Below are 13833 nucleotides of genomic sequence, written 5' to 3' on the forward strand. Positions count from 1 at the left end.
TCAATAAACAGCTTCCAGTCTTCCTTTTTGTATTCAATATCAAACTCATTCATCAGACCGGGAATGTCTGAGCAGTAGACTAAATCACCTTCTTGTTGAAAAAAACTTGGAAAACTGCTGCTCTCTCTTTCTATGCATGTATACGTGGTTCCAACTGCCAATAAGTTCTTTCCTATTAATCTAGAGCCAAGCAATTCAGCGTTTTCTTTCGTTGAGCCCAGATCCTTGACCAAATCGTTAAGCTCGGTCTGAGTAAACAATATGGGCTCTATACTTTCTGAATTACAATGGAATTCATCATCTGGTTGATGTAAATCAGATTGTACATCAGAAAATACTTTTGTTGGAATAGAAATTAAATCACCTGGTGATTCAGGAACTGGCAAATCTGCACCATACCCTACTGGTCGGATAGCAGACATAAGTTTAGGGTAGATTATTACCTTCTTGTTTTTCGAATTATGTCCAGTAATATAAACACTACAAAAGTAGCAATCATTGTAATGATTTCTTGGCACCCTCCATATTATAGGAACATCAAATCCAAAGGCTTTTTCCTCCTTTTTGGACCATTTTGTAAGATCTTCAACACACACATAACATACCTTATGCGGAACCCAAGATTTGTCTTGATCACCAAGTTTAGATCCAAAGTATGACAGATAAAACTTTTTCACTTAGTCTGTAATGTTTCTTTGGTGTTTTGTAATCACAAATTCACCACAACAGCAGTGCTAACAACGTCATCTACATTCATTACACCGTCTTTTAAAATTATTTTAACTATGTAAAAGCTGTTAAATTCTTAAAAAATCGCTTAATTTAATATATTTAACTGTAAAATGTGAAGATATAGTGGTTAATACAGTTTTTTAAGTATCATATTTGGATTTCCCACCCAAAAAAGCATAAGAATAAGGTATTTTCAGCAAAAAAGTTCTTCCATCGTTGGCCTATGTTATTTGCTACAACATGTTTTCATTCAATGGGCTTATTTCACTCTTTGTGTCTGTCACTTTTAAATTATTCTGTGTACTCTGTAAGCTGGTTATTACTTAAGCCTTTATACTTTCGTCCATAATTGGCCACTGGAGAGTATCAGAATTATTTTCGCTTATCTATTTCCTTTTTAACAACCTAAATTTTATCGTGTTTTAATTTATTGGATTTGATTATTGTCATGACTTTTACACCTGGCAAGTGAACTACAGACGTTACTGATCGTATTCTTCTTTTTGTGATTTATCGTATAATTACATCATTGAAGAATAGCATATGCATACAGTAGTGACATCTGGTCAGCTTGAGAGACAAACATCTTGTGGCTGCTGCACGGCAGTTTGTTTTGAACAGTAGTACTGCTGACAAGATGACTATAGCATATACCATATTTTATACATGCATGACGATGGTGGTGCTGATTTTGTGTTTAACATTTGACGATGTCACCGTGGCTCCAGTACATTACAACATGCTTTTCTATAAAACAGGTTGCCTCGCCATATTTAAAGTGCATATGTTTCACATGTATTTAAGTAATACTTTTCATCATGATCTATTTTATTGTTTTAAGCTGTAGACATCCACTAGTTATATTTGTGTTTTGCCGCAAATCTTAAGATCGTCATTGCTGACCGAAACCGGTACTCTGAGGAGCTACAATATTTGTGATCATAGACGTGAAATACATAAATTTACTCTAAAACAGGATGGCCGGATGCGTGTTTGAACCGTCGTCCTGCCGAATACGAGTCTAGTAGGCTAACCACTGCGCTACCCCACTCGGTCGTGCAGGTCGGGGCTCCGACGGAGCTTGATTTATTGCCGGCTCCAAGCGACAGTTGCGGTGATCGCATACACGTGCTATGCGCTGGAAGAAAGCGTTTATCCTGTTTATTATGTCTCTCTCTTGCTTAAATGGAATTTTTTGGTTAACCACTACGACGAGAGTTGATAACTTGCAACAAACAGCTACGAGATTCAATGCAGAGCGTTCAGAACACTAGTGAACAATCATTGGCTGTCGAAGAATGCGTGACTTAGGTGGGTAGAACAAGCCTTAACTCCACCTCCATCTTTCGTGATTCCAGCTGGAAGTGCTGATTAGATCCCGTAGAGATTCTGAATTCCTCTGGGCCTGCAGAGTTATAGATCTCGCGTGAGGACATTATACATTTAGTAACCCAAAATGCTGCTAGACAAATACTTTTTATTACAGCATTAGTTTTACTACTGTAAGCTTATTTCGGCTTCATGTCCATTATGAGGCTCAGAAACATATGCAGTTGTTAGTGCATATATCTGTATTCATTTATAACTAATAACTGTTTTATGTATATGTTTCGTGGTACTTTCTTCCTGACACATCGTTAACGCTTCCACTGTCTAATACCTTGTGCTACTCCGAATCGTAGGTGTAACGCAGACGGAATTGAAGATATGTAATGACTCAGCAGGAACTTGTTGCTGAGCAATATTCGTTCACAGGTATTTAATATTTTTCATAAGTTTAACAGCTTGATTTGACAACGAAGTCAACGGTTTTATATGGTAACATAATTAGCTTTTTCATCTATGGAGTTTTGCGTGGTTGCAGCTAATTCTTTGCTAATGTTTTATCCATTGTTGTGTTCTGTAGTTTCAGTAAAGTTGTGAATATAATTTTTATGTCGGTTCCTTCGTTAAATATTTTGTCTAGCTGTTTGTGTCTGTGTATACTGATTTCTATTTCTTCTAAAAAGCCCTTTATTGAACTCTTTGGTGCTATGTGCAAAATTTGCATTGCATTTTCGATCTGGTTTACACTGTGGCTTTCTGTTCGTATGTATTTGAATTCTGTGAATAGGTTTGTGGCACTGTTTATGGTATGATCTAGGTATGTAATTTTGAAAATTCTGCCTGTTTGGATTATGTAGAATTTTTCGCATTAATTAAAATGTGAAGCAGATCGAAAATGCGATGAAAATCCTCCACATAACAACAAAGGACCCAATAATGAACTCTATGCAATAAATTGAAATCTAAATAAACACGCGTAAATATCGAGACAAATATTTGACGAACGAACTGACTAAAAATTTAAAAATGAAACAACTTTACTGAAATGACAAAACCCAATATTGGTTAAAATAGGGAAAGACAAAAGCAACGAACATTAGCAAAGATTTACTACTATCGTACATAGCTCCATAGATAAACAAGCTCATTATGCAACCACATAAAATCGTTGACTTAGTTGTAGAATAAAGCTGTCAGACTTACAAAGAATATTAAGCACATCTTAATGAATATTGCATAGCAACAAATTTCACATCTGAGATATTACAATATGATATTTTTATAATTTCGTGTGTGCTACACCTACGATCCAGCATGGTGGATCGTAGGTGTAGCACACACGAAATTATAAAGATATCATATTGTAATATCTCAGATGTGAAGTATATATATATATATATATATATATATATATATATATATATATATATATATATATATATATATATATATATATATATATATAAGCTACGAAAAACCAAGATACATGCACCAGGAACTCCATATGTTTCTGAGCTTCATAATGGCCAAGGAATAAGCTAACAGTTGTAAGAAATAACTTCACTTACTAAACATATAAGATTCCTTAGAGCTACCAAATGGCGGTGAGGTTGGTTGCTAGGTTACACCCACTGTTCCAAATGGTCACAGACATTTGCCATACGATTACGTTCGATGATTCATGGAGCCAAACGAGGAGGCCTGACAAACGTGAGTTTGTTCAAATGTTTCAAATGGCTCTGAGCACTATGAGACTTAACACCTGAGGTCGTCAGTCCCCTAGAACTTAGAACTCCGGAAACCTAACTAACCTAAGGACATCACACACATTCATGCCCAAGGCAGGATTCGAACCTGCGACCGTAGCAGTCGCGCGGTTCCGGACTGAAGCACCTAGGGTCGCTCGGCCACCGCGGTTGGCGTGAGTTTTTCGTGTAAACCTTTTGATAAAAACAGAGTTGTAAGTATAACATTTTTACCGTCCTAGAAAAACTTATGCATGTTTCTTTTAGGCATCATTCGCCCTTAATAAAGGAATGTTTTTATCTAATTGCAATAATCCCAATTTTAGAAAATTGCAATAATTGTAACTGTCAGTATCCGCATAGAGTAGGGAACTTTGGAGACGGTTAAAGACTTTGAAGAGACTTATCATAGATGCAGGCGCAAAATCCGATAGGGATGTGTAACATCCAACACACCCGTTCAACCATATTTAAAATAAAAGCGTGTTCTGAAGTTTATTGCGCATTACTTACCCGTAAATGGTGCGTTATCATTTTGGGCTTCTTCAGATTTTGCAATTTCACACAAATATGCATCTATGAGATCCCTTTTCTTCCCTGGAACATATGTGGCCTTGTGGTCTTCGATAAGTTTCTGGAAAACAGTAAAGGATTTTTGTTAAATATAATAGTGTAGGTTTTTACGACTTGAGTCACTTAACATAAAAGTTTTCTGAGTGTCGTACCGCTTCATAATGTGATAAAACTATAATGGAGAAACCAAAAGAATGCCACTGCAACCGCGTCCGAAACCTTGGTTTCTCCAGGACAGCCGTTTTCTTTTCCTTTGTTTACATTATGATGCGGTACGATACACTGAAAACTTTTCTATCAACAGTGAATAAATAGGTGTCTCTGGGTGGCGGTATTCATACCAATACGAGCAAGAAGAAAATATCTTTCAGAAATTTAATAGAAGAATTTTTTCCTGTTACTTATAACTACACGGCCTTGCCAGGAACATCTTCGAGTTTTGTAACCCAGTGTACAGTGAGCAATCACCTCCTAAATCTTTTGTTCACCAACAAACTGTTTCCTTTTGATGACGACGCTATGTTATTATACCAAAAAAACTCTCGTATTTAATACGAAGCAGTCGTGGGGATTTGATTTAAACGTGTAATAAAGAGTGAGGGCACTGGTTGTATCACCGGATCAGAATTCAGAGAGGTGGGGTTACATGCCTCAAGCGGTTAGTTTTGTTTGGGTTTTCCATCAGATTTTCTAAATTACTTCAGGCAGTTGGTAGGGTGATTAAGGGACAAGTCCAAAATCAATATATTACATCATCCTTCTCCAGTAAGTCTAGTGGCCAGTCTCACTTATCCCCTTGTGGAAGGAACATGAAACCTATCATTCCTTCCCTTTCACCTGCATCTGCTTGTATACTCTGTAAAATACTGTCAGGTGCATGACAGACAGTTTCTTTTATTGCTATACACTCAGACGGAGAGCATGGAAAGAATTACTGTTACTATGGTCCCTTTTTCTTTATTATTATTTCATTGTCCTTTAGGGGCAGTCTGACAATGGCTGTTTCAATTTCTAGGCATAGGATTGTAATTTAATTAGAAGAGATTACAACATTAAATAGTTAAATAAAGTGGGTAGGAGACGTGATTCAGTTTAAAATAGGGGAGAAAGGACCCATCTCGGCAAAATTATGGAAACTGAACTTAGTATTTCCATAAAAAATAGATGTCTGTAATAAAAAGTCGTTAACTAAAAATTTATATTTACCAGACAGTTAATGGGGCAGAATTCACATAAGCATGGCAAACACTCATTTTAATTTAATAAAAGGAAACAAAGAAATAAAGATTGTAGAGAAGATTTTAGGAAGTAGACCGACAATACAGAAATAGTCCCATACTCAGGGAATAAGTGTAGGGGGAGGAGATTCAGGAATCTTGCATTTCTGTTCGTGGTAATATCCTAGTGGAGGTGGTTTGGCATAAAGATGGTATTAATATTGAAATTAATAAGTAATATAGAATTAAATAACCGTGAATAAAAAAATAGACGAAATTAGTAAAAAACAAGTAATCTTATATCGGCGTAGCCACAGATTGAGTCGTGGAAGATAGACAAGAAAGTAGAGCAGTCTGAAAAATTTAAAGGCAAATCCAAAAGGCTTAGCAAAGTGGAAATTGGCGTAAATATGCACGAAGCTGAAAACAGAACAAAATGTAGAAAAATAGTAATAGATGGGACAGTATCCAAGGCAAATCTGTTCCAAAAATTCTGGGTAGAAAATGGACAACGCAAGAGAGGAAAGAAGAAAGTAAACAGAAGGTGTATTGCAGAAATCTTAAACTCTAAACCAAGGTTCACTACTAAATGATTAAATCCTCTCTCACCCAACCCCCTATAAGAAGAAAAAGCATCAGAAACTATTGTGGCTATACATATTCCTCAATTAACCGCACTAATTCGGCCTTGGACCTCCCTTCCACAACCCTAAAAACACATTCGGAACCCCCCCCCCCCCCCCCAGAACAACAGCCCCCCACACCCAAAGACCACCCACAGGCTTCCCCCTCCCATACTGCCTCTTCCCAAACTGTGATTTGTTCACCTCCACAACAACCCCATGCCCCCCCCCCCCCCCAACTTACCCCTGTACTTAATAAATTCCGAACACACGTCACGACAAAAGGAATACCAATCTAGAATGCTCCTCTCACTCACACCGGTCTCATGCGCGCAAAAACACAGAGTTCCGGAGCGGGTCGTCTCCGAAACTTTGCTTAGTTTAACTGTTCAGAATCTCGCTGATTCTGATCGCGGCTTCTTGCACATTCTGGCGATCGATACTGTCCTCTGTCTCTGTCATTGTGTCGCCGGCTCGGCGGATGGTTCAAATGGCTCTGAGCACTATGAAACTTAACTGCTGAGGTCATCAGTCCCCTAGAACTTAGAACTACTTAAACCTAACTAACCTAAGGACATCACACACAACCATGCCCGAGACAGGATTCGAACCGTAGCGGTCGCGCGGTTCCAGACTGTAGCGCCTAGAAACTCTCGGCCACTCAGGCAGGCTTCGGCGGATGATTTGACCTGAATCCGTCTTGTACATTGTATTCGTTTCTCCTGTGTCTATCATCGTCTCGACGATCAAATACTTTCGGTCGTTCGTAACTTGGGATTCCTTCCCGCGCTGGGCCGTTATGACGATTCGGGCAATTGTTTGTTATTACTGTGTCGCTCACGTTGATCATGTTCGGCACTGAGCAATTCCATTCGGTCAATTAGCAAACACACTTGCTCCATTGTTAACTGTGGTTTGAGTGCTAACTTCTCAAGCACCAAAAATGGTAATTTCTGGATTAATATAAGCAATAACTCTTCTTCTCTAACCGGATCGTCCAAGTATGCATTGTCGTTCCAGTACCTTTGCATAAACTCACGCATTGTACCGTGATGTCTTGCATAATTTGGCGGTGTGAGAGTTTTTGATTTTACGTGCCACTGTTCTCCTTTCGACCAATTTTTTTTTTTTTTTTTTTTTTGACTGCTGTTTCAAATTCTTCATACTTGATGTAGTTGTCGGATACACTTATACCCCAAATATGTGCCTCACGCTTCACGTGACTGACACAAAATATCAATTTTTGCACGTTCCGTTTAATGCCTCGGAAACGCATGTTTGAATTGTCTAATGAACGCAATTGCGTGGATGCCTTATTTCGGTTCATATTCATGAAATTTTCGACCGCTCAGTCCATTCTCAACAATTACTTGCTGCAAACCAATAATATTGTTTTCTGGTTCACGTAATACTGCATTAATTTCATCGCGCAAAATTTCTTTATTAATTCCATTTGACAGTGTGTTGCTGTTCGTTGCCTTTTATCGTATCTCATGTACCTCAGCACTTAGTTCATCACGTCGCGTTTGTACGCCGTTAACCATCTTAATTATCGACTTATTGTTGGCTTTACAAGAACTTCTAATTTTGTCGATTTCGTCGTCTTGAGCCTTAACCTTGTCATTAACTTTGCAAATTTAATCTTCCGTTTGCCTACACCGACCGTTAACTTGAATTTTAAGATCTGTAATGTCGCTGCCAATGGCCTCATTTTTGTCTCGACATTCTTTTCGGAGCTCATCATGCTTTTGTTCAAATGAGCTGGTGAGTTCCGTTCGCAAATTGCTAATCGCATTAGTTAGTGTCTGATAATCATTTTTGATTTACTGATGGAACTTTCTTGTTTCCTCATAAAATTTGGCTATTTCCTCACGCACCTTATTATTTTCCTCATGAAACGCTCTTGTTTCTACACGTGCCTGTATATTTTCCTCATTAACATTTTTGATTGCTTCTAACAATTGAGATATACAATCTTTACTGACAATAGGAGTTTCTATTTGCTGGATAACCATCGGTGTTGAACTTCTGTTAGGCAAATCAAAAGTAAGAGTACCACTGTCCTCTGTCGACTTAACTGTAGTGTTTTCCATGACATTAATTTGTTCTCCGTGAAGCACGTTATTAAATTGTCCTACCTCGTCTTTAGTAACACTACCGTTTTGTTCTGAATTAGCCTTATTAACGCTGTTCACAACAATCACTGTTCGTTATAACTTATGCTTGCTCTAAACTGAAAAGTTCACTCGCAACTTAAAAGTCAGTAACACTATTGATTATTCCTATTCCTGTTAATTCCTACACAATATTGAGTTCACTTAATTTCGAAACTCTGCTGTGCTGAAATGCTGCGGACTCACCATTTCTGAAGATTGCTGTGGAATCGAAGTCCTGTCACGGTCGCCATATGTAACCCCCCCCCCCCCCCCCCCAGTTTCGCACCGAACTAAATAACTCGCATATGCTGTAGGTGAAGTCGACTCAGTGTTGTCCACTTCCGTTATTGTGAAAACTACTAAATGATAACATCTCCTTTTTTAAATGCAGGAATTTATTAATTAAATCACTCAATTTGTGAACATCAAACACTGTGTGCCATTCTGCCACTCATCTCCGGCCTCGCTACCGAGCAACCTGCCTCTCTAGCCTCTCACAGCCGACTTCCACCCACGGACTCCAACACTGGACTACTGCTTACCCACTCGCACATTGTTGACTGCACTGCAGTCTTTGCTTAAACCATGTATGATCTCTGCATAGTGCATAATCGATACTACGTAAGGGTACTGTACCCTTACACACTCCCTTTCTCCCTTGTGAGAGTGCTACCCACTCCTTCTGCTCCATTTTAAACCAGCATGAGTGCAATTCTGACAGCCATCAATCGACTGATTGATGGATTTATGACCTCTACTGTTCTGCTAAGTGGTGAAGTGGTGGCTGATACATCTCTAAAATCGCACCCTACCATACATTCTTCCACTTTAACAAATAAAAATGGCGGAAATTTCATCCCACTCTTGGAAATACTTCATATAACTTATAGATTGACTATTAATTTGCAGTAGCAAGGAGAAACTCTCTATACATATTACACGCCGGAAGCGGCTACGAGGGTAGCGGAGTACGTGTGGAGTGCACATGGTTTTTTTTTAGGTTAGAGAATTCCCTCCCTAGGCCCGACAAGACGCCTCCTGAGACGCGGCAAGGCAGGAGTAGGCAAAATGCAACAAGGAATAACAGTATTAATGTGCTAATAGTAAACTGCAGGAGCGTCTATAGAAAGGTCCCAGAACTGCTCTCATTAATAAACGGTCACAACGCCCATATAGTACTAGGAACAGAAAGTTGGCTGAAACCAGACGTAAACAGTAATGAAATCCTAAACTCGGATTGGGATGTATACCGCAGAGATAGGCTGGACAGTGAAGGGGGAGGCGTGTTTATAGCGATAAGAAGTGCAATAGTATCGAAGGAAATTGACGGAGATTCGAATTGTGAAATGATTTGGGTGAAGGTCACGGTTAAAGCAGGCTCAGACATGGCAATTGGATGTCTCTATAGGCCCCCGGGCTCAGCAGCTGTTGTGGCTCAGCACCTGAAGAATAATTTGGAAAATATTTCGAGTAGATTTCCCCACCATGTTATAGTTCTGGGTGGAGATTTTAATTTGCCGGATATAGACTGGGAGACTCAAACGTTCATAACGGGTGGCAGGGACAAAGAATCCAGTGAAATATTTTTAAGTGCTTTATCTGAAAACTACCTTGAGCAGTTAAACAGAAAACCGACTCGTGGCGATAACATATTAGACCTTCTGGTGACAAACAGACAGGAAATATTTGAATCAGTTAATGCAGAACAGGGAATCAGCGATCATAAAGCGGTTACTGCATCGATGATTTCTGCCGTAAATAGAAATATTAAAAAAGGTAGGAAGATTTTTCAGTTTAGCAAAAGTGACAAAAAGCAGATTACAGAGTACCTGACGGCTCAACACAAAAGTTTTGTCTCAAGTGCAGATAGTGTTGAGGATCAGTGGACAAAGTTCAAAACCATGGTACAATATGCGTTAGATGAGTATGTGCCAAGCAGGATCGTAAGAGATGGGAAAGAGCCACCGTGGTACAACAACCGAGTTAGAAAATTGCTGCGGAAGCAAAGGGAACTTCACAGCAAACATAAACATAGCCAAAGCCTTGCAGACAAACAAAAATTACGCGAAGCGAAATGCAGTGTGAGGAGGGCAATACGAGAGGCTTTCAATGAATTCGAAAGTAAAGTTCTATGTACTGACTTGGCAGAAAATCCTAAGAAATTTTGGTCCTATGTCAAAGCGGTAGGTGGATCAAAACAAAATGTCCAGACACTCTGTGACCAAAATGGTACTGAAACATAGGATGACAGACTAAAGGCCGAATTACTAAATGTCTTCTTCCAAAGCTGTTTCACAGAGGAAGACTGCATTGTGCTTCCTTCTCTAGATTGTCGCACAGTTGACAAAATGGTAGATATCGAAGTAGACGACAGAGGGATAGAGAAACAATTAAAATCACTCAAAAGAGGAAAGGCCGCTGGTATTGATGGAATACCAGTTCGATTTTACACAGAGTACGCGAAGGAACTTGCCCCCCTTCTTGCAGCGGTGTACCGTAGGTCTCTAGAAGAGCGAAGCGTTCCAAAGGATGGGAAAAGGGCACAGGTCATCCCCGTTTTCAAGAAGGGACGTCGAACAGATGTGCAGAACTATAGACCTATATCTCTAACGTCGATCAGTAGTAGAATTTTGGAACACGTATTATGTTCGAGTATAATGTCTTTTCTGGAGACTAGAAATCTACTCTGTAGGAATCAGCATGGGTTTCGAAAAAGACGGTCGTGTAAAACCCAGCTCGCGCTATTCGTCCACGAGACTCAGAGGGCCTTATACAAGGGTTCACAGGTAGATGCCGTGTTTCTTGACTTCCGCAAGGCGTTTGACACAGTTCCCCACAGTCGTTTAATGAACGAAGTAAGAACATACGGACTATCAGATCAATTGTGTGATTGGATTGAGGAGTTCCTAGACAACAGAACGCAGCACGTCATTCTCAATGGAGAGAAGTCTTCCGAAGTAAGAGTGATTTCAGGTGTGCCGCAGGGGAGTGTCATAGGACCGTTGCTATTCACAATATACATAAATGACCTGGTGGATGACATCGGAAGTTCACTGAGGCTTTTTGAAGATGATGCTGTGGTGTATCGAGAGGTTGCAACACTGGAAAATTGTACTGAAATGCAGGAGGATCTGCAGCGAATTGACGCATGGTACACGGAATGGCAATTGAATCTCAATGTAGACAAGTGTAATGTGATGTGAATACATAGACAGATAGGTCCCTTATCATTTAGCTACAAAATAGCAGGTCAACAACTTGAAGCAGTTAATTCCATAAATTATCTGGAAGTACTCATTAGGAGTGATTTAAAATGGAATTATCATGTAAAGTTGATCGTCGGTAAAGCAGATGCCAGACTGAGATTCATTGGAAGAATCCTAAGGAAATGCAATCCGACAACAAAGGAAGTAGGTTACAGTACGCTTGTTCGCCCAATGCTTGAATACTGCTCAGCAGTGTGGGATCAGCACCAGGTAGGGTTGATAGAATAGATAGAGAAGATCCAACGGAGAGCAGCGCGCTTCGTTACAGGATCATTTAGTAATTGCGAAAGCGTTACGGAGATGATAGATAAACTCCAGTGGAAGACTCTGCAGGAGAGACGCTCAGTAGCTCGGTACGGGCTTTTGTTAAAGTTTCGAGAACATAGCTTCACCGAAGAGTCAAGCAGTATATTGCTCCCTCCTACATATATCTCGCGAAGAGACCATGAGGATAAAATCAGAGAGATTAGAGCCCACGCAGAAGCATACCGACAATCCTTCTTTCGACGTACAATCCGAAACTGGAATAGAAGGGAGAACCGATAGAGGTACTCAGGGTACCCTCCGCCACACACCGTCAGGTGGCTTGCAGAGTATTGATGTAGATGTAGATGTAGATGTAGAATACGTGATTATATGATTACCCAAGCAGTCTCCTCCACTCGCTGCCCATCCTCCACACCGCTGCACTGAGATTGCAGAGGAACTGCTATCGAGGACCACATAGTCCACCACTGCACTAAATGCAAGATCACACAATGCGCAAGGAAACTATTGCTGGGGGCCACGCTGTCAGCTGACAGGAGCCATGCACGCTGATACCAGTCTAGGCGCTACAGTTTAGAGCCGCGCTACCGCTATGGTCGCAGTTTCAAATCCTGCCTCAGGCATGGTTGTGCGTGATGGCCTTAGGTTAGTTAGGTTTAAGTAGTTCTAAGTTATAGGGGTCTGATGAACTAAGCAACTAAGCAACTAAGCAATTAAGTCCCATAGTGCTCAGAGACATTTAAACCCTTTCTTTTGTTGGACACATACCTGCCCATCTGAGGAAGCTTCAATTGTTTTTGCAGCCAGGACGGTGGCATTTCATTGACCAGGGAATTCTAAACACTCTTCCTGTCTCTCTCTCTCTCTCTCTCTCTCTCTCTCTCTCTCTCTCTCTCTCTCTCTCGTGGTGAACAGTGAACACCCTCATGAACCAAAGTTTCCAACTATGCAGGCCGAGGTTTCCATTCCTCCTCAGAATACTGTGTTCCTACTGCCTGATGCTGAATCAGGAAACTGTAGAACTAAGCTCGCTCTGTTCCATCTGATCAGTTCCAAATTATATTGGAGGCGCTGTCGCATGGAGTGTTAACGAAACAGATTGCTTATAACACTCACCACCAACTATAGTGATTCTTCTTCATAATAAAACTTATTTTTAACATTTGAGAATCACACAGGTACATGTTGCAAATACAGTAATTACAAATGGATTATAGTGATGTTTGAGAACACAAGCACCTTTCTTCAGCCGCTGCCCTACTAGCCACCACGGAAACGTTTCCACCCTACGCTAAATATATCTGGCAAAAAACCTTACGATCGCACACACTAGCGATCACGAAGAGCGTGCCGCCCGCCAACGGCAGGAGTGCTGGGAGCTGCAGCCACCTAGGCCGGGCAGGACTATAGACTGGTATGTGTGCCAGGCACGCCGACAGTTGCGCGCCTGCCTCCTGGTATCCAAATGCTGGCCGTACCAGTCACTCAGAGGCTCCAGAGACAATCGTCCAGTGCAAACACTCCCCATGTTGAAGCTTCTCAAATTTCCACAGAATAATCAGCGAATACACGCTACACCCTTGTTCACATCTGTTGCCAATCAACCAGGATACTGGTTATTTTGCTATTCAGCCACTAAGAGGGCGCTGTCTATGTCACTGGTCTGTCACTACAGCTGTGGGCGAGAACCAACTAACTCGGGCCTTTCTTTGTACTCAACAGCTCTGTACAGGCTAATCATTGGTTTCTGATCAGGACTGGCCATGGACGGGCGTTGCTAACCCCCAGCACACTAAGAGATTTGCAGGGGAGGTTGGGCATACAGTTCTAACTTCAGTTCCACACTCGACATAGTCTCCCCAGTTCAAAAAATCCACTTTACCAAATCCGAGAAGTTGTTGTCCACACATCTCGAATTTCTCAGGCTG

General features: G+C 40.6%; 1 protein-coding gene across 1 annotated transcript in view; it reads right to left on the reverse strand.

Moving 5' to 3' along the window:
- LOC126267726 (methyl farnesoate epoxidase-like) overlaps nucleotides 1–13833 on the reverse strand; it is a 65328-nt gene that overhangs the window by 24987 nt on the left and 26508 nt on the right. The window contains exon 3 of the mRNA XM_049973028.1: nucleotides 4317–4437. Coding sequence (XP_049828985.1) covers nucleotides 4317–4437 — 121 coding nt within the window. The remainder of the gene's footprint in view (nucleotides 1–4316; nucleotides 4438–13833) is intronic.

Source organism: Schistocerca gregaria, chromosome 4 (genome assembly GCF_023897955.1).
Source record: "Schistocerca gregaria isolate iqSchGreg1 chromosome 4, iqSchGreg1.2, whole genome shotgun sequence".
Classification (NCBI taxonomy): Eukaryota; Metazoa; Arthropoda; class Insecta; order Orthoptera; family Acrididae; genus Schistocerca; species Schistocerca gregaria.